The 27,814-nt window shown below is 38.7% G+C and overlaps 3 protein-coding genes and 1 long non-coding RNA gene across 6 annotated transcripts in view; 2 read left to right on the top strand and 2 right to left on the bottom strand.

The window, feature by feature from the left end:
- The first annotated feature begins 1,733 nt into the window (after positions 1 to 1,733).
- LOC124401996 (adenosine receptor A1-like) lies at positions 1,734 to 9,083 on the top strand. The gene is made up of 2 exons (XM_046874564.1): positions 1,734 to 2,071; positions 7,647 to 9,083. The coding sequence occupies exons 1-2, from the start codon at positions 1,734 to 1,736 to the stop codon at positions 8,311 to 8,313; spliced, it is 1,005 nt and encodes a 334-aa protein (XP_046730520.1). The 3' UTR covers positions 8,314 to 9,083.
- A 972-nt stretch (positions 9,084 to 10,055) lies between these two features.
- On the bottom strand, positions 10,056 to 14,978 carry LOC124401997 (bcl-2-like protein 15). 2 transcript variants are annotated; one of them, XM_046874566.1, is made up of 4 exons: positions 14,638 to 14,978; positions 13,649 to 13,764; positions 11,268 to 11,483; positions 10,056 to 10,533 (listed from the first exon to the last, which is right to left on the bottom strand). In XM_046874566.1, the coding sequence occupies exons 1-4, from the start codon at positions 14,717 to 14,719 to the stop codon at positions 10,522 to 10,524; spliced, it is 426 nt and encodes a 141-aa protein (XP_046730522.1). In that variant the 5' UTR covers positions 14,720 to 14,978; the 3' UTR covers positions 10,056 to 10,521. The 2 variants fall into 2 exon arrangements, with proteins under 2 accessions (XP_046730522.1, XP_046730521.1); XM_046874565.1 differs by having other exon boundaries at positions 14,635 to 14,975.
- Positions 14,979 to 15,020: 42 nt separating this feature from the next.
- LOC124401998 lies at positions 15,021 to 24,232 on the top strand. Its single transcript, XR_006928641.1, has 3 exons — positions 15,021 to 15,501; positions 20,794 to 20,864; positions 23,965 to 24,232. It is a non-coding gene; the product is annotated as an uncharacterized LOC124401998 (long non-coding RNA).
- A 396-nt stretch (positions 24,233 to 24,628) lies between these two features.
- The window catches only part of cpne5b (copine Vb), a 117,393-nt gene continuing 114,207 nt past the window's right edge, over positions 24,629 to 27,814 (bottom strand). For both annotated transcript variants that reach the window (XM_046874560.1, XM_046874562.1), the window contains 2 exons: positions 27,079 to 27,152; positions 24,629 to 26,606 (listed from right to left, as the gene is read on the bottom strand). In XM_046874560.1, the coding sequence (XP_046730516.1) occupies positions 26,418 to 26,606; positions 27,079 to 27,152 (263 nt within the window). In that variant the 3' untranslated portion in view covers positions 24,629 to 26,417. The remainder of the gene's footprint in view (positions 26,607 to 27,078; positions 27,153 to 27,814) is intronic.

A 27,814-nucleotide genomic window follows, 5' to 3' on the forward strand; every position in this document is an offset into this window, starting at 1 on the left:
CCAGAATTTATCTTTGCTCCTGCTATATTTAGCACTAGGAAGAGCATTTCCACGCCCTAGGCAACCTTTCATTCCTATTAACAGTAATATGACGAATGAGACATACAGTGTAATGATGTCATAGCTCTTGTAAAACACAGCATTGCCCAGGAATCAAAAAATCTTTGTGGTTTTCAATAAATCTAGCATTGTGTTCTTATCAGTCTAACACACAAGATGAATGCACTTGTAACATCCTCATAAGGTTTATGAGGTTTATTTAGTAATCCTTACGTAATTACATGTTCAAGGCTGAGCTCAACGTTTAAATAAATGTTTGTTTTACATAAGAAATGCTGGTGTAATCAATAAAGGCTTCCTGGAACCAGTAGTGCAGTATATAAAACTCATTTTTATGAGCTCCTGACCACCTACTTGGTTGGAGCAAATCTCCTGCTACTATACTGAATAGCATTTATGTACATATTTTGAGGACAGTGTTCTTCAGTGCTTCTTTAAAGGTTCATTGCCAATTCCTAAAAAGGTACTCCTACCAGTAAGGGCTTTTATACCTCGCTTTTTTTTTTTTTTTTTTTTTAGAATAAGCCAAGTGCATTCAGTATAGAGTAGATATTTAATGTTATTTATGGATCGCTGTCTTTTTTTTTTGGTTCAAATTGTTGGAGACCTATGCGTTAAAATGTTTTTTTTTCATTTCTGCAGAATCATATACCTTTTCAAACATTAGCGATTACCAAGAAGCAGATGATAATCATCATCATAATCATTATCGTCACCATCACAGGACAACAATGAAAAAATGTGGAGGAAAAGTGGGACCATTTTGGTCCATTTTGTGGCAAGATGTACAGTATATTACAGTCTGGATACCTAATAAATGCAACCAGGTATACATTGGGTTAATATTGTGCATCCTTACATTCATGCCCTTGAGTAATAAGAATGCTCGACAGTTACATTATGGAAACATGTCTGGCAAGGTGTCATTTTAAAGGTATTAAAAAAAAAAAAAGAAAGAACCCTTCTATTCGTTATTTAGTGTGTACGAAATAAACGTTCTTGTGCCTTTTTTTCAGCACCACATGCTGTTTTTCTGGCGCACCTACGTGGAGTGTAGGTATACACCTTGAGGCGATCTGATTGGTCCAGGACAGTGGAACTGGTCACATGACCGTCGCGACTGAACAGAACGCGGCGCTTTGGAAGGAAACGCGGACGCAGGAAGCGAATCTCTGCGTTTCAGTTTTCTCTGGAAATCCGAGTCCATAGTGCAGCGCTCTGTGTGTGTGTGTGTGTGTGTGTGTGTGTGTGTGTGTGTTTGGATTAGGTCATGGAGTGGATGCACTTGTGTTCCTTGTAAGGAAAAACAAACGTACTTTTTATTTTTATTTTTTTATTATTATTATTACCGGATTTCATTATGAGGAATATTATTACCGTAATTATTAACGGGATAATGGATTTAGATTTATGGACACCCTGAAAGCGCTCGGGATGAGTCAGCGGCTGGGTTTGACAGCAAGCACGTCCTGCCATGGTTACGCACACGCATTTTGGACACGCCGGATGTCGTTTGGTGTTTTCTCGCCCCGCTAAGAAGAAGTGAACCCCCCGGGTAATTGTGCGTTCTGGGGAAAAAACAGCATTTGAACGATTCAACTTTTGCACACCGTGCTCTTGTATTCATCTGCATTTCGCTTTCAATTCACAGTTTTGCAACTTACCAGGCGACGATGACCGATGAAAAGTCTTCACCTCCTCTGTACATCGGGATGGAGGTAGTGATCGCTCTCGCCTCCGTCTTGGGGAATGTGATGGTGGTTTGGGCAGTGAAGATAAACCGCTCGCTGAGGGACACCACTTTTTACTTCGTTGTCAGTTTGGCGTTGGCAGACATCGCCGTCGGGGCTCTGGTCATTCCCCTGGCGATTACAATCAGCACCGGAATGAGGACTCACTTTTACAGCTGTCTGATGGTCGCCTGCGTTATGCTCGTTCTCACCCAGAGCTCCATCTTAGCTCTCCTCGCCATCGCCATTGACCGCTACCTGAGGGTCAAGATCCCGCTCAGGTAATGTCACCTAGCCTGCGTGCATGGTAATTTCTCGCACACTGTGTAATGTACCGCATGCCATGCGCCATGTGTCACACACACACACACACACACACACACACACACACACACACACACACACACACACACACACACACTATAACATTCACGCACACTCGGTAATGTCCTGCACACTTGGTAATGTCTCTCTCTCTCACACACACACACACACACACACACACAATAATATTTCCGCACTCTCTGTAATGTCCGCACACTCGGCAATGTCCTGCACACTGGGTAATGTCTTTCTCTCTCTCTCACACACACACACACACACACACACACACACACACACACACACACACACACACACACTATAATATTTCCGCACACTCTGTAATGTCCCGCATACTCGGCAATGTCCTGCACACTTGGTAATGTCTCTCTCTCTCACACACTCACACTCACACACACACACACACACACACACACACACACACACACACACACACACACACTATAATATTTCCGCACACTCTGTAATGTCCGCACACTCGGCAATGTCCTGCACACTTGGTAATGTGTCTCTCTCTCTCTCTCTCTCTCTCTCTCTCACACACACACACACACACACACACACACACACACTATAATATTTACACACACTATGCAATGTCCCGCACACTCAGTAATGACACACACACACTATAATATTTACGCACACTATGAATTGTCCCGCACACTTGTAATGTTCCACACACTTGGTAATGTCACACATACACTATAATATTCACGCATACTAGGCAATGTCCCGCACACTCGGTAATGTCCTGCATACTTAGTAATGTCACTCACACACTATAATATTCACACACACTCTGTAATGTCCCACACACTCGGTAATGTCCTGCATACTTAGTAATGTCACCCAAACACTCTGTAATGTCCCGCACACTCTGTAATGTCCCGCACACTTAGTAATGTCGCACACACTATAATATTTACGCACACAATGCAATGTCCCGCACACTCGGTAATGTCCTGCATACTTATTAATGTCACTCACACACTATAATATTCACACACACACACTCTGTAATGTCCCACACACTCTGTAATGTCCCGCACATTTGGTAATGTCCTGCATACTTAGTAATGTCACTCACACACTATAATATTCACACACACTATGCAATGTCCCGCACACTCTCTAATGTCCTGCACACTTGATAATGTCCCACACGTCATGTAATGTCCCGCACACTGTAATGTCCCGCACACTTGGTAATGTCCCACACGTCATGTAATGTCCCGCACAATGGGGAAATTCACGCATGTTATAGGTATTTTCACACGCGCTCACTAGATATTGTCTGCATCTAATAAAACGCATACATTATATTTTTTTCCATCTTTTTTTAGCTAGTCATGTTTTAATCACATTTCACTAGCAGTCTTAACTTTTAAAATTGACTCTATAAATCAGCATCTGCAGTGACCTCTGCAGTGTGTCCAGGGCTGACTGATACTCTGAACTCATATGATACTCACTGAACTCATGACTATCCCGTCAGTAGTCTGATGCCTGAGCTGAGTACAACTGCCCAAAAACAAGAATATTACAATAGACTACTGATACACAAGCCATTTAACGCTTGGCCAAGATGAATCATTTTAAAATGGATAGTGGGTTCAGATGTTTATGAAAAGATGTTGATGAGTCATAATGTAGCCCACAGAACCTAAAAATGATCTTTAGAGAAGTTCTGTGCAGCCAGGGACCCCTTTAGCTTAAAAAGATGTATGTCAAGTCAAGACTCAAGAGGCTTTTATTGTCATTTCTACTATACACAGTGGTACATAGTACACGGTAAATGTATTTCCTAGAAGATTATATTATATAATTTATTATTAGGCATAAACCCAAAACACAGTTTTCTATATTTAAATTACATTCAGTTTCCAATATAGTATTTACTGAGGTTTAGATTACACCCCAAACAGGCGTGTCAGAACCATAACAAATGCAATTTTATAATGAACCTTCTCTAACAAAAGCTTTTAAAACGATGTTTTATTGACCATAAGTCCACTTTGAGGACCTTTTGGGGGAGGGGAAAAATGGTTTCAGATAATTCACTTAATATGTGTTGCATATATTCTTTGGTGTATGTGGAAATATGGTTGGCCAGTGTGGTCAATACTGCAATGCAATAACAAATGCAATTTTATGATGAAACTTCTCCAACAACAGCTTTTATAACAATGTTTTAATTACCATGGGTCCACTTTGAGAACCTTTTGTGGGAGGGAAAAAAAAAATAATGGTTTTAGATAATTCACATTCTATATGTTGGTTATATTAGTCTGTGGTTGGCCAGTGTTGCCAATACTGTTTCCATGATTCAATATTGATGCAGTCCCTTAGTGCAGTGGAGTTTATGTACTGTATTAATTCAACGGAGGGGTTAGATAGACCCCGCTACAAGCATCCTTAAAGAAGCATTACAAACTAATCTAATGCAGTCAGCATTTTTGTCATCAGTGTTTAGCAACAGTTTCCTGTTTTACACCTAAGAAAATGTAACTGACAAGTTACTTGTAACTTCACTTGCTAAGAGTATAGTGCATGTGTTTCCATTGTATATGATCCAATTTGCTGGCCTTTTTAAATTTCTCTTTGGAACTGATTTGGAATTTCAGTTTATCTGCAACACCAGAATTCCTACAAATTAAGTTTTCCAATTAGCCAATAATGTGACCACACATAAAATTGTACATATATAAGTATCAATTATTGTTTATATCAGAATGGGAAAATGTGATCTTAAAAAACTTGTTATAAAGCACAACACATTAAACCATAAGGTGAATACATATACATATAATATATATACAGTGCCCTCCACGATTATTGGCACCCCTGTTTAAGATGTGGTCGTGGACCTCTAAAAATTCTCCTTTTTCTTAAAACAACATAGAACCCAAATGCAAAAAGAGAAAATCCAACCTTTATTTAAGTACATTACTTTGGTGGTAAAAAAATCACACATTTAGAAAAAAAAAAAAACCTTGAAATCATGTGTGCCACGATTATTGGCACCCCTAACAATTCCTCTGAAAAATTATTATTATTTTTTTTTTTAATATATTTTTCTGTAGTTGCTAACGTTGGTCAGGGTATCTAGGGACTTTTAATTAGTAATTCATGATTTCCTGTTTCCCTGGGGTATAAATATGACGTGACACAGAGGCCTAATTCTCTTACCCATTTGTCAACATGGCAAAGACAAGAGAACACACCATTCAAGTAAGGCAGATGTGTGTCGACCTTCATAAGTCAGGCAATGGCTACAAGAAAATAGCCACTCGCCTTAACTTGCCGGTATCTACAGTCAGAGGAATCATTAAGAAGTTTAAAATAACTGGAACAGTGACAAACAAGGCTGGAAGAGGTCCCAAGTTTATCTTGCCACAATGCACAGTGAGGAGGATGGTAAGAGAAGTAAAAAAATTTCCCAAGCTCACCGTCACAGAATTGCATCAAAGAGTGGCATCTTGGGGTCACAGAGTCTCCAAAACAACCATCAGACGCTCTCTACATGCCAACAAGCTGTTTGGGAGGCATGCAAGGAAAAAGCCTTTTCTCACTAACACTCACAAACGTAAACGTCTGGAGTTTGCTAAGCGGTACTGGGACTTCAACTGGGATCGTGTGCTTTGGTCAGATGAGACTAAGATTGAGCTTTTTGGCAACAAACACTCTAAGTGGGTCTGGCGTAAAACAAAAGATGAGTATGCCGAAAAGCACCTCATGCCCACCGTGAAGTATGGTGGAGGATCTGTGATGCTGTGGGCCTGTTTCTCTTCCAAAGGCCCTGGGAACCTTGTTAGGGTGCATGGCATTATGAACGCTTTGAAGTACCAGGATATTTTAAATAAAAACCTGATGGCCTCTGCCAGAAAGCTGAAGATGGGTCGTCATTGGGTCTTTCAGCAGGATAATGATCCAAAACATGTGGCAAAATCTACACAAAAGTGGTTCAGCAGTCACAAACTCAAGGTCCTCCCATGGCCATCTCAGTCCACAGACCTCAACCCAATCGAAAACCTGTGGGGCGAGCTAAAGAGAAGAGTGCATAAGAGAGGACCCAGGACACTGGATGATCTAGAAAGATTGTGCAAAGAAGAATGGTCAAAATCCTCTCTCTGTGTTCTCCAATCTTGTGAAATGTTATAGGAGGAGATTAAGTGCTGTCTTGTTGGCAAAAGGAGGTTGTACAAAGTATTAACATCAGGGATGCCAATAATCGTGGCACACATGATTTCAAGGTTTTTTTTTCTTTCTAAATGTGTGATTTTTTTTACCACCAAAGTAATGTACTTAAATAAAAGGTTGGATTTTTCTCTTTTTTTGCATTTGGGTTCTATGTTGTTTTAAGAAAAAGGAGAATCTTTGAGGTCCACGACCACATCTTAAACAGGGGTGCCAATAATCGTGGAGGGCACTGTATGTATATATATATATATATATATATATATATATATATATATATATATATATATATATATATATATAATTATTTTTTTTTATTTAATTTTTTTTCATTCAAATGTTAATTAGAAGCAGAGCACTTGTCTGAACATGGCCTGTTTCTAGGGAATGCATAGAACAAGTTTTAAAAATTAAAATCAAATTGACTTTCAGAGAAGTTTGCAGCTCTGAGTATTGGTAAACTTTCAAGGTCTTAGTACATGAATACAAACCTTTCACATCTTTTGTACAAAATAAATTTAGACCTTAAATATTAGCAACTTAAAAAATAGCATAAAATCTCTCACTTTATCATGATCATGGACCCCAGGAACATTGGTGGTGATCATGATTCCAGGAAAAAATGGTGATTATCATGATTCCAGAAAAAATAGTGATCATTAGGATTTTAGGAACAATGGTGGTGATGGAAACGTGCACTTATTATTTAGTTGACCTAAATTCTCAGAGCGGGTAATGTGATGTGGTTAAACGATTCAGTGGAATGCGAATATTGAACTTTATACTTTTCCTAAGATGAACTATTCTTTTAAAACCCAGTTTTCCAAAAAGCGTCAGAATTTGAAATGTCATCTTTATTTTATTATGATTTTGAGAAATCCAGTCCTCACTCTCTGTAAGGCGTTTTGACATAAACCAGTTTAATCATATGACAGCTTCTGGATCTCTCCATCTTATGACAGCTACCAGCTGGAGATGGGGACGACAAACACGTTCTTCTTGCCATACACGTGAAGCCATCCGGGTGCAGATTTTAAACTGCTACACATGCTGTGTCACAGGGCAGCGTTACACACTCTTTCACGCACACGTTCTTTCATGACCAATTTTGTTCTGTCGGCTGGTGGGCATCGGTTTGCTGTAGCACATGCATCTGCACTAAACGATAGGGTGAACACTTATTTTGCAAAACACATTTTGAAACCTTTTCTTTTGTTTTTAAACACTGAAATAATAATACAGCAATTTAATACTACATTTACAAATTAAAAGATTTCTGATTTTCGATTTTTTATTCTCTGTGTTGTTCTTTAGCTACAAGCGAGTGGTGACACCAAAAAGAGCTGGAACAGCGGTATTAGTGTGCTGGCTGGTGGCCCTCATCGTAGGCTTAACTCCCATGTTTGGCTGGAACAACCTGCAGAAATTCAACCATACCAACAGCTCTGAGGGCCCCAACCCCGACGTCATCTGTAAATTCGAGAATGTCATCAGCATGCAGTACATGGTCTACTTCAACTTTTTCGGCTGTGTGCTGCCCCCGCTCGTCCTCATGCTTGTCATATACTTTGAGATTTTCTACATGATCCACAAGCAGCTCAATAAGCGGATCAATAAGTCGGCCAGCCAAACTGATCCCAGCCGTTATTATGGAAAAGAACTCAAACTGGCAAAATCTCTCGCTCTGGTGCTTTTTCTCTTTGCCATAAGCTGGTTACCCCTGCACATCCTGAACTGCATTACTCTGTTTAGCCCCAGTCCTAAAACTAATCTTATTATCTATGTAGCTATCTTGCTTAGTCACGGCAACTCAGCCGTCAACCCGGTCATATATGCCTTTCGTATCAGGAAATTCCGCATTGCCTTCGTCAAGATCTGGGAACGTTATGTCTGCTGCAAGAAAGTGAACCAACTGGCCAGTAAAGCCACCCGACGAAGGGGAAGTCTGGAGAAGAGAATGCGGCATCATAATGACCTTTGATTTAGCTAGAACAGCAAACGTAGCATTAACATTTAACATCCAGGTCCGAGATCCTGTGATGTCTTGACTCGTATTTCCTCATGTGAGGACATTCAGAAGATGCAGCATTCTGTCTCACGGAAATATTCAAACCGCCACGCGAGATCTTCAGAGGTCCATTGAATATGAAAACTGCTTGTGTTAGTGGAAAATCAACATGCTGTATAGCACCAAGCTTTTGTGGATCGTGTTTGTGATTTCCCGTTTTTCTTAAATGAGATTCGCAAGCTTTATAGCATCAACTCTAAAGTGCTTATAGCCACATCAGGCCTTGCGCAGACCAGGCAACAGCCGTGTGTCGAAACGAATACTGTAACATTTATAGTGAAGGGGAATGATGTATTAAGGATTTTGTTTTTTAAAGAAAGGGCAAATTTTAATCGACAACATGCTTAAGTCTGAACTCCTCTGCTGTTGAGAATTAGACCTCCGTAACGTTTTTTTTTTTTTTTTTTACCATTTTTATCGTTTTTACAAGTTTAACTCATCTCAGACGCATTACAGCTGTTCGACGTAACCAACAGAAGATGAATCTGAGCTGCTGAAAGCACGATCATCTCCTCGAGGCATGCTTAAGCTCAACGTGCTTAAGTGCAGACCATTCACAGAATGTTTGATATCTGTATTGCTTTGAGCAGGAGAACATCACTGTGACATAACAAACAAGACGTAACGGCGAATTATTCCGGTTCAAAACATACTAATAAAGTCCTAATAGTGTTTTTATAGTACTGATGATATTTTCAGCCACCGATTCTTTCAGAGTTGCTCCCCACCCAAGAAGCAAAGATAAAGCAACCACATACTCACCACATATATTAAAAATACCTCCATTAGATATGAATGTCATGACCATCTGCACACACACGTCATGGTGTTTATCGTAAAATGCAGCATTATTGAAAAAGCCACAGCTATTTTAAGAGAGCTGATCAGAAGTGAGACTCTGACATCCACTATCTGAATATAAATTGATGCAGTGTTGCTTTCCTGTTTTGGTTCTGCATTCTATTCAGGATAAGGTTGTGTAGGTAGAGAAATCTGGTAAGTCCTCACCTCTGCAGGTGTGTAGAATAATTCCTTTATTTAAATTTTGCAGTTTTTTCTCTTTTTTGGGGGGCTTAAAATTAAATCATATAAAAATGATTTATGGCTGTTCCATATAATCATTCATCATTTATAGGATGTTTTTATGCAATATATCTCTTCTGAAAAATGCAGCCTGGTGCAAGTGAGAGTGGTGACAGGCCCAAATGCAAAAATGATATCAGGCATAGCGGAGCTTGAATACAAATCAACGCAAGGCAGTGGTGTATTTATGCAATCCATAACTAGGTCGAATTTACAAATAGATACTAAATGGTAATATCGAATTTCTATAAATTGTTTCTACATGAGTAAATTTGCTACTGAATCTAGAATTTAATTTTCTCCTCACCACTAATACATCATACCCAGTCCCACAAGCACCACAGCATTGCCTGCAAAATATAGTATGCACCTTATGCTGTTGTGGTGATTGTGAAATAATGATTATTCAGTGAAGTGCTGCCCCCTTCCGGCAGGGATAAAATCGCCCGTGATAATGAAGCTTATTGTTTATCTTCATTTGGATATCTTGTTCAGTGCTTTGACAAAGAAACCTCTTGCAGTTGATGAATGTAAATTAATAAAATGATCATTAAGGAGGCTGACAATATAAATCAGACATACACTGTCTTTTTTATTATACAAATTTCAACAATTTCTCGTTCAATGATAATCTGTTAGAAATGCACCATTAGGGACATTAGTAGTTCTTAAAATAAAAAAAAAGAAAAGTAAACAATTTTTTGTTGTTGAAATAATTCTACTAGTTGTTAACAAGATCAATACAGTCACCCAGACCATGATTCAAGTTTGTGAAACAAGTGCAGATTGTGCTAAAGTGAAAGTAAAGTGAAAGTCAGGAAGTCCAATGGCCATTATTGTAACGTCTGTAGTTTGGTAGCTGAATTAAAAAAAGGCATAATTGCATCCACGTATCATACATTATTTGAAGGTGTTTTTTCATACTTCATTTGTTGAGTTGTAGCCATTTGAAAATCTTGGTCTCTTTACTGTTTTTATCTTGTGTTTCACAGACAAAATTCCTGAGAAAGAAGTGACATCACATTCTTCCCATTGGTTTTATAATTGCCCCTGAAAAAAAAGAAAAGGAAATGTTTAGAGTTTTTTTTTTTATATTTTCAGCCCTAAATACAGGTACTAAAAACAAAAATGACAGTGCAGTGTAGTACTAAAAACAAACAAACAAACAAAAAAACATTTTATGGTCACATGCAATGCTGTTTGCTAATATTCAGCACATTGATAAACCGCATGTGTTTTCTTTTGAAACGAGTAGATCATCAGATGCAAAGCGGGTTTAACACCATCAAAGATATGAGGAAGTGCCTGTGCTTGAGAAATGACTCATTTTGTTCCAATGCGTCAACTTCAGCATGCGTCCAATCAGCATTTACATTTGATGAATTTTGGTTTCTTTTTATAATACACAATGTTAAACCAGGAAAAAACAAGCATTCAGGTTTGGTAACCAGAACATAGCGAGACTGTGGGCCACATTATTTAAGACCATCGGCATTAGTAATCAGGAGAAGGATGATGGCTGAAAATTGGATCTATATACAGGGTTTCTACAGGTTTAACCAAGTTCATTTATTTTATTTTAGACTTTTCAAGTCTCTGTGGAAACCCTGTATATAGTAAAAACTCAGTCAACTTCACTTTCAATGAACAGTTTCAATATCTAGAACAACCTCGGGGATCAGCTAGTATGAAAAGTCAAATGAGTGGAATTAGCAGACTTAGCTTCTCAATTTAAACAAAATTCAATTTCTTTAGTAAGAGCAAGTTGTTAAGTCAAAACTTACCCATCCTCCCTGCTGCATGATCCAACCCCCCAGACGATTGTTGAGAATGTTAAATATGGCACCGCGTACATTTGAAGTGAGGTCTGGGCAGTTATTCTTTATGTATAGTGATAGTGCCATTGTAGCTTTCAGGAGACACTTCTCACGGGTAACTTCAGGTCCTTCAGCCACCCATGAATTACACAGGACGTCCACGCTGTCTGTGAACACCGCCGCCTGAAAAATGAAAAACAGGCTAATGGGTTTACATGCTCTACCTATACATGGTGGTGATATGGCGTGTTATTTTAAGAACAAACCCTGGACAGGGCAATTATTACTCCAAAAATGACAACTTTTCAATAAATGTCAAAGTATGCAATAGAAGTCACAATTTTGTACAGACTTAAAAATCATTTGCACATGTGATGTTTTAATGTGTATATACAGATTATTCATGCCCTCTTCTTCATTGGGGTCCAATTGTACCTGCACATGGACTGTTTTGATTTCAGTCTATTGGGACCCACATATTATTCCACCTGTTTAATCTCGGATTTCAGGTGTGCCTCAAGCTTTGGGTGGAATGAAAATTTACACCAACACCTGACCTTTCTGGATAAGTCTGAACAACCGTGTAATACATCTTACCATCAATAAATTAATATGGCATGATGATGGAGAGTCATCACATCTCATTTGGGATATACGTTAATCATTGATTTTTCTTCAATCCTTAATTCATTTAGTTTCTACCCTCCCTTGCATTCTTGTAGGGAAAAACCAAAAAACAGGGCAGGGCAGCAAGGACAGTAAACAAGGAAACAATTTAAGAAATAAAAAGCACATGACCTATCAAAAACAATGATGTCACTGCACTGGATAAGGGTTAGCTTAGTGGTTGAAGCGTTGGACTTCTGATCAGGTCATGAGTTCCTCTGCTGGGTCCTTGAGCAAGGCTCTTAACCCATAACTGCTCGGTTGTATGAATAAAATAAAAGTCGCTCTGGAGAAGGGCGTCTGCCAATGCCTCACATGTAAATTAACTGGTTTTGTTTCCTGCTATGGAAAATCCACCCTAAATTATTTGCATACAAACATTTATTTAGAAAGCAATGTAATCTTCAGTAGCATTCAAGATTTACTTTGGAATGAAATCTGTATGTTGAGCTTGGTGGCTTAAACGCCTTTCACTAATATTACCTATATTATTCTCAATTAGAGCTCGACCGATTGATCGTCCAGCCGGTTAATCGGGGCGATGACTGGAATTTTTTTAATGAAATCGGCATCGCCTGATTATGCCGACGATGAGGCAGACGCGTCTGACACACCAAACCGTGTGTGTACGTTCTGCACTAGCGTGAGAGAACAAAACTCTCACATCAGCAGTTAGTCTGTATTCGGCATCCAAACAGGGAAACCGGAAGAGTTAGAACTATAAATATCTGAAGCATGCAGCATTTTCAGCTGCCGCGATTATTGCCAAATTATTCATGTAGATTTTTTTCAATTACATTTAAAAAGACAAAAGCAAGAATGAGAACAAGCGTGTTCCATTTTCTTTGGTGTGCCCCACCCGACGAGGACCAGTTTTCTTTAGAGTCTGGTTCCTCTCAAGGTTCCTTGAACCCATCTCGGGGAGCTTTTCCTTGCTGCCATCGCCACTGGCTTGCTCATAAAGAAAAAAAAAACAAACTTATACACACTTGCATATAAATTCATATTTTGAACACTGATCACTGTAAAGCTTCGGCACAATGTCTGTTGTTCGATAAAACTGAACAGAATCGAATAGATTCCCCCGGACATTCTCAGCTTCTTGTGCAATGTATAAAGCATCTAAAAACTATAATGTATATGTAAATATGTAATATAATTATATAAACTATAAAGAATGGACGTTCGGTGCCACCCAAAAAAAAGAACGCATTCACTTTTGAGTCTGGTTCCTCTGACAGTTCCTTAAAATCGTCCCACTTTGCCATTCTCGCCACCCGCTTGCTCACAAGGGATGAACTTATACGCATTAAGATATAAATTCATATTTTATAACCTATTTGTCTCTGTAAATCTTTGGCACAACAATAAAACTGAACTGAATTGAATACGTCTCTGACAGTGTGAGCCGTTAATATGGTGTAGTGTATAAAGCATATAAAATATAGTAACTTCTAGCTTTGAAACATCACACAAAGCTTTGGTCTAGGTTAAAGATCATAATTATGAAATGAGTTTTTGCAACAATATGGTTTTGCAACAAATGTGAAAAAGTCTGGCAGAGAACTAGGACATGATTTGAAGGTAGTGCAGTCCTGTGGTATTATGGAAAGCTAATTCTTTAGCAGAAAGTGTGGTGGATTATGTAAATGGGGATGGAGGTAATTGGGGGTCTCACACACCTGGTCAGTGGCGGAAGCTTTTTGGATGTTACGCATGAGGGGCTGAATGACCGTCTCATCGTAGTGGTCTCCTAACTGCTTCAACTTGTTGGCTATCTTCACCGGGTCGAACTCGTCTGGTGTTAAAAGGGGGAGAGAGAAAAAGACAGGCAAGTTTTCAAACTTTCATTTTGGTTTTGTGGAAATGAACTCGAAAGAATAAGAAACTAAACGCCAGCCTTCTTCTCAAAACCGGAAATACAACCCGAACTCAGAAAGGGGGGCTAGCTAACAGATTTAGCATTGAATTCAAAAAATATCTCTAGTGTTAAAGACCTTTATATTCTCATAAAATCCTCACTTTTCTTAAAGGGACATTTATCACAGGTCAATTTGGTGCTTTAAAATCATTAGACGGGATTTATTGTGATCAACATTACACAAGATTTTGTTTTCGATAAGAGTTAATATTTATAGGTTTTAGCTCACAGGCCTATTATACACTTTAACACGACCTAATTATATTATTATACACACATTTCTACAGTCACTTCAGGAATATTTTATTATTATAAATATTTTCATCCAGTGTTTCTCATTTATTCGGTATTATACATCATTCTAGTGATTATACAACAAAACTAGACCTATACATTTAATAATATATATACAGACACCTTTATATTCATTTCAGGAATATTAAAAACAAGTGGTAGTTTTAATATTTTTGTCCTTTGTCATTTTTTGGAGTATTTATTCAGATATGAGGTTATACACCTTAACGAGACCTATTTCTTACACGTATGTTTCATTCCACGTCTAAGGAGACACATATCTATGTTTTGTCACATGCTTGATTTGTGAAATACTATTAATTCTTTGTTGCTTTGTTGTTTAAAGGTAAGACACTGACAGGTCACCTTTCTTAGGTGCATTTTACACATATACTGCTCACCTATATACAGTAGTGTGTATGTGTATATGTATAAACACTATATAGTACTTACTACCTGCGTCCGTCTCCAGGTATGGCTCATCGAAAAAACAGCACAGGATGTCCTGGGTTTGTTGTGTAAAATGTGCTTTGTCCATTGATAAATACTGAAAATAAAGACCCTAAAATACTAAATGAGCTTCCACCTTCTTGCAACCACAAACGCCCGAGAGTGAGGACTCTTATTCTTGGCATACGAAGTTATTAGGCAGGATTTTGTTCTGCTGAATAATCCCGATGCGATATTTGCATTCGTGCTCGGGATCTAAAAGCAAAGTACTTTCTTTGGGTTCAGTTTCTTCTCCTACCTATCGGTAGATCTTGCGTCATTAGTTTCCGCCCTTACCGTGTTGCTAGGCCGAAATTCATGCTATCCATTTTTGCCATTTCACCGACAGATGGTGCTGTTGGATCAGGAATGGCTCTGCGCTAGCGTACGCCACACCCTAATGCTTAAACTACAAAAACAGGCAAAGTGCAACCGTGTAATAACTCATCTCAGCCACAGGAAAGGCGCTCCACAAACCCTCTCATTGTTATCATCTCAAGGAAGAAGCTCCACTACCCTCTCAATACCATCCCAAGGAAAGAGCTACACCACACTCTCAATGTCATCTCAAGGAAAGAGCTCACCTCCTCACATCCCCATCTAAGGAAGGAGCGCCACCACTGCCACATTCTCACCTAAAGGAAGAAGCTCCACCACCCTCTCAATGCCATTTCAAGGAAGAAGCTCCATTCTCCTCACATCCCCATCTCAGGAATGGAGCCCAACCACCCTCACATCCCCATCTCAATAAAGGAACCTCACCACCCTTACATTTCCATCTCAAGAAAGGAGCTCCATTACCCTCTCAGTGCCATCTCAAGGCCGGGAGAGGTGGGGTGGAAAAGAGCGAATGGTTTCATCATGACGAATCTTAAGTTAAAAATATTAATGTATGAAAGTATTTAAAAAACAAATTAGGCCTTCTGGTGGCTATTGAGTTGCCAGGTCACACTTTAAGGATCAAGGATCCACGAGTTGATTCAGGGCTCAGGTCTGTGTGATGAGTTTGTGCACATGCTCTTCATGGCTGCATACACGTTTTCCAGTTTCCTCTTGAAAACATTCCAGTAATTTAATTGGAAAGTCTACGTTGCCCATTGTTTCCAATAACATGCTCTTGGTTTATTAGGTCAGTAGTTGGCATGGGTTAGTACCATAATTGATTTAAAAAAGATGATGGTCGATCCTAATTCGGGTTTAGAAGCTACTGATTCTGTCCACTTGTGCAGATAAATAGTGGAAGATATTCTGCTGTTCATTTTTGTTGGATTAATGTTCTGTCCTTCTGCCTTACTTTCCAGTATTCACGGGACCAGAAAAAGTGGTTGCAGAAAATGAATAAAAAATGTATTAAATGAGTCCATGGCACACTCAGTTTAATTACAGATAGAAAGGTGTGTCTTTAATTGAGTGAGAGATGGGGGTGGGGGGAAAAGGTAGTAAATATAACTTAGACATCCATCATCCCAATCCTGCTTCAGTCGGTGGACTGTATCGACGGTGTGTTATAGATATGTATAACAAGGAGCAGTGCATTATGGTGAAGTGTATTACAGGTAGGGCAGTTTTTCCAGGTTGGTAAAACTACTTTTCTGTCAGCAATTATGAAAATGAATAGTAACTGCAATAGTGCATTGTACAGAGGTGTCAGGATATGTGTCCTTTTGGCATGATTATTAAATGTAAGTTTAGTATTTTAGAGATATTTTGCTGTTTCCATCAGACAGTTTATTTTATGTTCTCTCACACCAACTAGAGCAGTTTACAATATCATGCAATGATGGAAGTTTCTTTTAGATAAACTCACAATCTCAGGAGTGCAAAAACTTGTCGCACCAACGACCTCGGCCAAAATTCAACGATTATTACGTTTCTAATGCCTGGCTAAGCATAAACACACAGGAGACAGCCCAAGAGCAGACCAATAAGACCCTTTCGACCTTTATTAAGTTGGCCAAACACTGCCATTTCTACTTGTGCATTATTTATGCTTCCCACCACTTGAGAAAACACGGTCGCAAAAAAAGACCCCCTATTTCTTCCTCCCGTTATTCCAGTATTCCTTACATGTCTGCAAAGCACGGAGGAGTTATTCTCGCATTACCTGTCCTGATGTGCATCTAGCTCATTTCACCGATATTAAAGTTATCAATAACGAGGGCGAAAGAAGCGTAAACAGCTGAGCCGCGGCGCATAATTCCCGAGCAGAGAGGAACAAACGAGATCCGTTTGCATACGTAATATAAATCATTTTTACAAACAATGACAGCGCACATCTGTCAGAGCGGAGATGCATTTCTGAAGAGGTAACGTTATGTACGGGATAAACTCATAAAGGCGTGCTGTTAGAAAAAGAAAAAAAAAATCAATGACGGAACGGTTACAATTATCCAATCCGGAAGATTGTTTTCCAATAACAGAATGCCCCAAAGGATCGTACTCTTCTTATACTACAATCTTCTGCCAGCAGTAACAAATGAGTTTTTTTTACAATATAACATGGTTTTTTAATAGGTTGTTGGTTACGTTCACAATAATAGTTTTCCTTGCATTGTAGCATAATTAAAACAAAAGAAGTTGTTCATGTTACAACCTCGGATGAAAATTCCTCTGTCCTGAAGACGCTCTCATGGTAGAAAATGAACTGAATGTTACAAAGTTTTGGCACTGGAGACTCCTTCCATAAGTATTATATACATAATTCCAGACAAATTGCTGCTTCACGTCGATGATTATTTGTTTTAGTCTTAAATTATGTAGCACATCTGCCATTCATGTTCCTTCTGTCACTACAGAAACATCAATGTATAGAATGGGCATGTTAATATATATATTTTTTGTCTAATTCTTTATATGTATTATAAAATATATATTCTATAATATATACAGCCGTACTACTGTTAGCCGTGTTACTCTTAGAAATCATTCTTCTCCTGTTCTTTGCCATTCTGCCAAACCAGCGAGTGATGGCAAACTGCAGGCACAATCGGGTCACAGAAATACACACGTCAACTTTATTTACTGCTCCATTGGCCTTGTCCTGTTTGCGTACCTCGACACGGGGGGTACAGAAGCTTTACGCAAACCACGCTGGCCTTATAAGTTTCTTTCCAATTCCTTTCCAAGCCCATGATAGCTGTCCAAGTCTCCCCTGTGGCCCACTCTACTGAGCAGCGAAGTGTCTTGTTAAACGAGAAATAAAAACAGCAGAAGGGAAGATCTGAGACAGAGAGACACTCAATGAGCGAGAGCAGAGCCCTTTCTGTGATATCACTCACAAATAACACACGTATGAGTGTGTGTGTGTGTGTGAGTATTCGCACCGTCCAATCTTTCTCTGAAATCCTTGTCCTTGACAGCTAGGATATAATTACAATCACAAACGATCATTCACAAGAGGTTATGTGATTAATCAGTGTTTTTTCAAGAGCGACACACACACACACACACACACACACACACACACACACACACACACAGGCAGGGCTTAATTTCTCATTTGCCCCATACAGACCTTGGCACTGAATATTTCTCCTTTAACAGTGCAATGCCCTTTTCGAATGCTAAGCAGCGTGAATCACATTGAGCTGGAGCGCCGTGTAGCTGGATATCAGGTATCGAATGTATTTTGACATTCCGGATATGATGAGGTCCCCCAGGAGCTTTTAGAAATTTTGTGTTCAGTCATGAGACTTATTAATGCTAATGATTGGGCAAATAAAATATGATGCCTGTTTGCTTTCAGTTATTTGGCAATTATTATTATATTAGTACCAGTTCCACTATTCTATGAAATATTTAAAAACACAAAATAAAATGCTTTAGGGTTCCTGGTTTAATCTTAAACTCTGGTTATTGTCTGTGTGCATGATCTCCCCATGTTCATGTGCAGGTCTCTCTAGTTTTGTCCCACCTCTCAAACACATGCCAGTATGTGGACTTTCTATGATAAACTGTCTCCAGATGTGAATGTATTTACTGTATGTACGGCGTCGGATGTACCGGCATCCCATCCAGAGTGCATTCCTGTCTCGTGTCCAGTTCTCCAGTAATAAGCTCTGGATGCATCCCAATTCCATTAGAAATGCATCGTTGATGAAAATAAATGAAAGAACGAATTTTGTTCCTTTAACACTTTTTTTTAAACCGTGGGTTGGTTTTACAAAGATGTCAGCAGCCTTCACCTACCCTTAATATTAAGTCATTTATGGTGGTTACAGTGTTTTAGTTATCCAGATTCATTTGATCTGTAGTATAAAATGAACAGGACTGGGGTTGCTTGAGTTTCTAACATTTTCGAGCTCATCTGAATCTTTTCTTCATCATCCTAACACAATTCCAGTCACTAGGGTATTGCATTCAGCTCCTGAAGGACACTGGTATTCTCTTCACATTAGACAGGCTCAGCTGCATTCACAGTTAAAATACAAAAAAACCCCGTGAAACTGTGTTTGTTTCGGAGTTGTGGAATCATAGTGTAGATATCCTGATGGTATGCAAGAACAAGTGGCACATAAAGCCATTTCCTGAACAAAAACGTATTGTTGAGGGGAACAATACAATACTTCATTATGTTCGTTGCAGCATTGACAAGATCGAGGATGGTTCCATCAGGCAGTTGCATTATTAAGTTCTAGTTCTGTCCATCCGAACCACTAGTACGCACAGCTGTAGTCAATATCCATAATAAATCCTACAGGTTCTATTATACATTGCTGTGCATGTGCATGGCCACATAGATTTACGTAATGAAATTACCATATATATATATATATATATATATATATATATATATATATATATATATATATATATATATATAATATTATGGCTACGTGTGTCTATTTCCGCAAAGACAGTTTGTGAGTATTGTTGTCGCTTCCTCTCTGTTACATTTTTGGAAATGTAACGTATCGCAGCGGTAAGAATCCATGTATGTATCATTATTCAGCTCATAGCCGCCTGGGAAATGCCAGACCTGTCTCCAGTTTCATGTTGAAATATGTCAATGGCTAAAAAACCCTTAGGTGAAAGGACATGAGTGTGCATATGAGATGATGTTGCTTGCTTTATTTTGGTCTCTCCGAAAACGAACTGAGAAAATTGCACTGCACAAACCAAATTCGACTGATCCACCCATCACTCTCCGCAACCCCTGGTTCCTGTGGTTCTTAAAAAGCAGATTTTTTGCTTAAAAATGTTTTTTTGTGGAACACTGGCAAAGAAAGGCAAGGTCAGTGATTGCCCCAGTCAGTCTTTCGATGTGCCTGTTATTTGATTTTTATTCACCCGTCTGCCGCTTGTTGTGAAAACACCACACTGAGCAATTACTGCCAATAATGCGGATGTGATTGGCAAGAAGTGCAAAAGGAGCTCTACGTAATGAGTTTACCCAGAAAGACACCTCCTGTTGAAGGTTTACACATTCACCTGGTGGAGGGAATTTCTAAATGTTCTAATTAGATTTTTGAAATTATTAATTATTATTATCCAGGTGAAAGATTAAATTCTGAGCTTTTCATCGTGTTTGAAGATGGTTTCAGTATTAGTTAGTAAAGCAGTCTGTTCAGGTTGTTTGTTTTATTCGCTTTGGTACATTACCATTTAACCGAACAGTGGAATTCATCACTCTTTTAAACACTCAGGCTCTCTGAAAACAAAGTTCCTGGAAAAGACACCTGTGATTTTCCAGATGCACTTGTGTTCTTTTAGCTGGGATTATTATCTTGCAGTATGACACACTGCAGCACTCAGTGCAAACTAGTACTGAGGGAAGGAATCATATGTGTGATTCAATTTCATTTAATCTGCTTTGATGTAATAAATATTTATTAAGAGTGATGGTGGATCTGAAAGAGCTTTAAAAGTCATGATTTATTTATTTTGTGTTATTATATTTAAGGGATATCACACAGTGGCTTGTGTTTGTGGTATGGGGGGTCTGTGTTGTAGTCTACTCAAAACAGACCCCCAAAGTTGATAGTTTGTCTATATTTTCTTGTCCTATATATATAAATGTTGTGGAACATCCATGAGAGAACGTCATGTTCATGTTATAACTTTCATTCTAACAGCTTTGCACAAGTCGTTCCCTCACATGCTTCTCTGCACTCTCTCTTCTAGATAATGAGACCAAATAACACTGCTCCTTTTCCTGAAGACTTTCCTGTGATTTGAGGATCCTTCCATACACTGTAAATAAACATCACCATCAAGAAAGTGTTCCCATATCAACACACACTTTTCTATATGTCTTACGTTATGTTAGAGTTGTTTTTTTTTTTATATATATATATATATATATATATATATATATATATATATATATATATATATATATATATATATATAAATTCTAATGCAATAGATTGAAAAATCAATCACGCATTTGTAAAAGAATTCATCTCTTTTATTATTTTTCGTTTAAGGCAATCCAATACAAAGCATTTCACAACCAACTGTTATAACAACAATCATGTACAATATAATTCTTTTGAGGTGAAAAACAACCATGCCAGTGAAAATAATAGCTAAGAATGTAAACTAAGTGAAAAAATAACAATAATTAAAATTCATATCAATGTATATTTATATATATTTTAGAAAAAGTTTTAAAAACAGGCCGTGTGACATGCTGTGGGCTGCCGGTTTCCAAAATAAACAAATATCACAAAAGGTTGAACATAAGTACAGGTACAGCAATAAAAAAAAAAAATAAATAAAAAAAAGCTGCTTCTATATTTGGCAATTACATGCACAATTAGTTGGCTGAAATTGAACTTGTCTCTACAGTATGTTACAGATGTTGGCACAGAATTTTGATCTGTACAGGCCCCTAACACGTCATCATCAGGCGTGCTGGGGACACGGGACAACAGGTACAAAGGTGCAATCGGACATTTATTGTCCATTACAGCCAATAAATGACCTTTATAAAGGATATGAAAAGGGATCATGTACAGGTGTACAGTACGTATGGAAAGACATCTTTACACTTAAGGGCTTCCTTAAATGTTTTGATTGAACTGCTGATAAATACAAACTCATCCATTTATGTATGCGCCTCTCCACTCATCAGAGGTGCAAGTTAAATCCCAGAACTGCTCAGGAGACATTGTTACCCCTGAGTAAGGATCTTGATTTTGCTTATATGCTTAAGAGGTATTCTGCCTCAATAATACGTTGAATTAATGGGAAATTCATTAAAAGATTTCGTCTGTAGCATTGTTTTTTTTTGCCATACGCACGCTACGCTACATATAAGGCTTATGCATGCTGTGCATTCGATAGATGGGATAGATTTGATGGAGAGGTATATTCAAAAAATTGGTGTACTTCTTTTGATTAAAAGTCAGTGTGCCGCATTTGTGGTATAGCTGATTCACAACCTACTGTACGGTGTGTTGTCTGGGAGTGTAAACTGTTGCACGCTGAGTAAATTACACAGGACCGACAAACAGATTAATGGTTAATATGAACATGGACAGTAGGTCTTTGTAAGCTTTCTTTGGAACACTTCAACGTTGTAGATATTAAGAGGGAAAGCATGATGCCAGAAAAAGAGCCTATTACTCAAAAGGAATTGTGACCAGAACAATTCCTTATATTTTTTAAATGCCAAATATGGATTGATGCAATCTGCTTCTTCTTCTTCTGCCCCAAGGGATCATCCATCTCCATACCCCCCTGTCCTCTACATCTGCCTCATTCACCCCAGCTACCTGCATGTCTTCCCTCACCACATCCATAAACCGCCTCCTTGGCCTTCATCATTTCCTCCTTCCTGGTGGCTCCATCCTCAGCATTCTCCTACCGATATACCCCATGTCCCTCCACTGCACATGTCCAAACCATCTCAATCTCGCCTCCCTCACCTCGTCTCCAAAACGTCCTACATGCGCTGTCCCTCTAATAAACTCATTTCTAATCCTGTCCATCCTCGTCACTTCCAACAAAACCTCAAACTCTTCAGCTCTGCTACCTCCAGCTCCACCTCCTGTCTTTTATTTAATACCACAAATATGGATTGATGCAATCAAATCGGGCAAACAAATCCACCTAGAGGACAGTTGCTGTAATTTTAATTTGAGTCTTCTAGCTAATCAGACATGTTGGATAGTAAAAAAAAAATCCCAGGACATATCTTCAGTATTACATACGTTTAATGAAAGAAAAGGCAACAAGGGCTTGTTGAAAACAGTAATGGAAAACACAGTGCAAGAACCTTCTAAACATCAGCTAGTAGTTTATTAAAGGTTGGTTGTTTACCATTGATTGTTTCTTTGTGAAATTCACTATGGCCAAAAATGTGTGGAAACCTGACCATAACAGCTAAATATTTCTGTTCCAAAATCATGGATATCATCATCATGGAGTTGTTGCCCCTATTTGCTGTTAGAATAACCTCAACTCTTCTGGGAAGGCTTTTTAATAGATATTGGAGTGTGGCTGTGGAAATTTGTTAGTTCTAATGAAATAAAAAGTCTCCTAACCCTACAGCATGCATCGTCGCTCTCGACATTTGTGCGCTTAGTTTGGCACAATGGGTTGCAATGTTCAGGTGTCCCCATAGTTTTGGCCCCATATATAATATTATGTATATGTATATAGTGGATTTAAAGAAGGCCCCCTCACCTTTTTCAATTTTATGTTGCAGCCTGATACTAACATTTTTATTTTTTCATCATTCTAGAAATGTCTATAATTTTTTACAAATAAAATTTAAATATCACACACAGACACACACGTTTACTAATTGAAATGATTTAAGAAGGCACACATTTCTCTATAGAAGGCCTCACAGTTGGCAATGCATAGCCAAGCAAAAACCGAACCATGAGGTCAAAGGAACTGCCTGCAGAGCTCAGAGACAGGATTGTTGCAAGGCACAAATCTGGGGAAGGCTACAAAAAATTGTTGCTGCACTGAAGATTCCTAAGAGCACTGTGGCCTCCAAAAATCTAAAATTAAATAAGTGTGGCACAAACAGGACTCTTTCAAGAGCTGGTCGTCCTGGCAAACTGAGCAATCAGGGGAGGGGGGGGTTAATAAGAGAGGTCTCTCTGACTGAGTTCCAGAGATCCTGTTTGGAGTTGGGACAAAGTTCTAGAAAGACAACCATCACTGCATCCCTCCACTAATCTGGGCTTTATGGCAGAGTGGCTAGACAGAAGCCTTTTGCAGTTTGCCAACAGGCAACTAAAGGATCCTCAGACTGTGTGGGACAAGATTCTCTGGTCTGATGAAACCAAGATTGAACTGTTTAGCCCCATATCTAATCTTTTTTTTCTGCAGGAAATCAGGCACCTGCCCAAAGCCATCCCAAAAAATGAAGAATGATGGTGGCAGCATCATGCTGCGGGGGAATTGTTCTGCAGCAGAGACTTGGCAACTAATCAGGGTGGAGGAAAAGCTGAATGGAGCAAATGGCCGAGATACCCCCAATAAACATCTGTTTTACAGCCTAATTGCTGCCGAAGGTGCTCCAATTAAGTACTGAGCAAATGGCCTGAATATTTTGTGATATTTCACATTTAGGAGAAAATATAGACATTTCTAGAAATCTGTTTTTACTTTGTCATTATTGGAGTACTGAGTGTTAAAACCAAGTTGAATGATTGTAGGATCAGGCTGCAGAATAACATTTAAAAAGTGAAAAAGTCTAAAAAAAAAAAAACTTTCCAAATGCAGTGTGTGTGTAGTGTGGTGTAGTGTAGTGAGGTGTATCTGGGCAATATCTGCATGGCTTTATATAGTATTTCACTCACTTCTAATAGGAACACCTGCACCGCTATCCAGTCAGCCATGCAGAAGCAGTACAACACAAGTAAACAAACTGCCACTTATCACTGAATGTTGTTTTGTTTTTCACACCATTTTGTGTACATTTATGGAAATCCTAGGAGTACATCGGTTTCTGATATTCTCAAACTATATAAAACCTACGACCACACCACAGTAAAAGTCACCTGGAGTTTTCCCCATTTTTTATTTGATGTAAACATCATAAACATGATTTTTCTGTATTGCACTGCTGCCAGGCGAATGAGCAGGTTAGGGATGTTCCTTATAAGGTGGACAGTGATCATGTTCTACAGTCATTCTGTCACCACCAGGAATTCATAATGCACCTAATATGAAATATAATGGTGTTCCTGGAAAGAAAAAGAAAAAAAAAACCCTGCATGCCCTAAAGGAAACCACTATCATATATTAATATTAATCTATCAGTGATAAGAATTATCCAGAAATAATTTAATAGCTGCAGTGATTACATAAATCTGACCTAGTTCCTTCCCATTATATTGAGTAGGGTTGCAGAGGGGCGAACACATTTCCAGAAACCTTCAATGGGAACTTAATCCTGAGAATTTTGGACATATTCCAAGTTGGAAACCTACCAGGAATTTTTTGGGATATAATTTGAAATTTGGGGAATTTTATTATTATTCCTATATATTCCTGTTAATTACAGTGGAAGATTCCCAGATTCCTGGAATTTTGCAACCGTAATATTGATTTCGATATCTTCTACTAAAACCAGAAATTATGTCTAATTATGTGTGCTTTAATTAGTTACGATCAGTGATTCTCTCTGACGTGATGGCGATTCATCGCTGCAGCATTACCGCATGCCCAGTTAAACAGGTCACCAGAAATGCCGCGTTTAACTTGCGTGTGACTCAACAGACTCGCAGAGAACAAAACATGCGGCAAATACTAACGAGGCTGTGACTAGGCTTACCGATCTTATAATCGCACATGACTGTAATGTAGTCCATCACGGCAGCCTAGTCTCATTTGAATAAAAGTGTTTTGACAAAATCGATTTGGTTTTGGTACCCCACAATATTTACAGTACTATTCATCTGTTCTTGCAGAAAAGTGGGATAGAGAACGAGTGAGAAAGGAATAGAAACGATTGCTGAATTGCAAATCCGTTGCATTGCTGAAGTGTGCAATAAGGTTGTTTATGATGTATTTTGCAGTGGGTGTGACAGCGCCTGGTGCTGAAAAGTTTAATTTCACTCTTGAGCAAATAATTAGGAATAAAAATGTTTACTGCTGTGCTTCTTAACTGATCTGAATACAGGATTTACCCATTACGTGCCTATTTTCTGTATAGAAACACTCAAGTGTGCATCATCCCACCAGCATGCTTTGAACAGACAAACAAAATCTACTAAGAAACAACATAAAGGCTAAAAGATCAACACGCAACTCAAGTGGTGCGCAAAAAAGTGCAAACTCAAACGCACATGAACAAGTCTCAATCCCTAAAGAGAATGCCACTAAGAAAGGTATCAGAAAACTTCACCTGAATGCACATAGTACACCAATGTGGAGTAAGGTCAACGGTCAGAGCAGGGAATACTTGTCCAGATACAGGAGACAAAGACAGACAGGCACGAGTTGAATCCACAAATATCGTCTTCTTCTCCCATCTCAACTCGCTGCCCAATGAGAGAAACAGTCATGAGCCGAGAATTTTTTTTTTTTCTTTCAATTTCTATCTTTTTTTTTTTCTCAAAACTTGACTGAAGTGTGCTTCTTTGATCATGCTGTTGTCCCAGAGAAAACAGGCAGGAAACAAAAGCAGTTACAGAAATGCCTTGGCACCTCAGAGTGTCCCAGAGAGACCGTATATAAAGTTGTACAGGAAGCCAGTGGCCTGCTGTTCCATCAGTCCCAATCCCTTAATTCCAAAGAGGCATGTCTGGCTGGAAAAACCCTCGGGAAGGGTGGCCTCATATCTGAGTGTGGTGTGTGTGTCCTGAGGGTGTGTAGGGAGGGGGCGCTGGGTTAGGTTTGATGCCTCGGCTCTTCATGTATGAAATAAATTGGTCCGGGATTTCTGCCAGGACATCTTTGGCCAGCCGCGCCATACTTAACACATGATTACCCGTCCGGTCCATGTAGTCCCGGAATGGCACAAACTGCAAAGACCAAAAAGTGTTCCTTTATTTCCTTTCTACAGTCATGGCAGTTGCATTCCACTCAGAAACTAGGTTGAATTTTCAAGGTGCTAATGAAATATAATTAATGAGTATAATCCTGCATGCTTAGACATTATCATTACTAATGTCCCCTGCACAAAACAGAGAGCACAAAGAGAAACGCCCCCGGGAAATTCAGAAATTCATTCGAGATCAACATTAATAATTGCCTTATTAGAAAATGGGTTATGGTTCATGGATCAGCTACCTAAAGCTTAACTAAAAAGGGCATTCGTTAAATCAGTAATGAAAAATGCTGATGAGGTAATGCTCGGTTGGATTTCATCGATTTTACAGAGACAAATTAGAGAAAGCGAAAGAGAAGATTGTATCACAGCGATTCCGAAAAAAGGGAATAAAAATGTTTCAGATCTTATTTTTTCCTTCGACCAAACAGGATTTCTAGTGTCACCTGAACAATGTCCCGTTCTGCTAGTTTTCCTCTTGAGGAAATCCTTATGTCATCACCATCCAACTCCACCATGGCTGAAAGGGACAAGAAAAAAACGTTACCAATCATCAAAAAATGGGTGCTCCATCATGCTATGGGAGGCATTTAGCAGGCATGGCGTTTGAATCCCCTTAGAAAGAAGAATCCATAGCTTCGGGGTTTTTTTCTTCTTTAACAGGTTCTTTGGTTTCTTCACCACATTCCAATCTGCCATCTAGGTGTGAATGAGTGTGTTTCTGGGTATGCAAATAGGCATGTCAGGCTTTTGGAAGAAGCTTTTTGAAAAAAGGCTTTGATCTGTAGATGTGCATAAAATATTCAGCATAGAAAATAGAATCCAGTGATCTTTATGTTACCTTTTTTGCCCAAAGACCCTTTCAGCAGTTATGCCGTGTCAGCCCAGAATATATATAGATATATGTATATATTAGGGCTGTCAATCAATTACAATATTCAATTAAATGATTATCACTAGATAATTCGTGATTAATCGCAACTTAATCACACATTATCTGTTCCAAATGTACCTTAAAGGAATACTTAAGTTGTTAATACTCTAATCAACATGGCCATGGGCAAATAAAGATGCTTTATGCAAGTGTTTGTTTATGTTTATTATTAGTGAAACCAAACTCCACATAGAGCATGAAGACAATATCCGCATTTTTTTAATTACGTAAATCATCAGGACACCAAA

The sequence above is a fragment of the Silurus meridionalis genome, chromosome 19 (genome assembly GCF_014805685.1).
Source record: "Silurus meridionalis isolate SWU-2019-XX chromosome 19, ASM1480568v1, whole genome shotgun sequence".
Classification (NCBI taxonomy): Eukaryota; Metazoa; Chordata; class Actinopteri; order Siluriformes; family Siluridae; genus Silurus; species Silurus meridionalis.

Bases quoted from the DNA above. Each gene is read 5' to 3' on its own strand.
- LOC124401996 (XM_046874564.1), top strand. From the start codon at position 1,734: ATGACCGATGAAAAGTCTTCACCTCCTCTGTACATCGGGATGGAGGTA. The intron at 2,072-7,646 runs GTAATGTCACCT...GTTGTTCTTTAG, and splicing joins AGGGTCAAGATCCCGCTCAG to CTACAAGCGAGTGGTGACAC.
- LOC124401997 (XM_046874565.1), bottom strand. From the start codon at position 14,719: ATGGACAAAGCACATTTTACACAACAAACCCAGGACATCCTGTGCTGT. The intron at 13,765-14,634 runs GTAAGTACTATA...TTTTAACACCAG, and splicing joins CCTGGAGACGGACGCAGGTA to ACGAGTTCGACCCGGTGAAG. The intron at 11,484-13,648 runs GTGTGTGAGACC...TTCATTTTTCAG, and splicing joins AAGCTTCCGCCACTGACCAG to GCGGCGGTGTTCACAGACAG.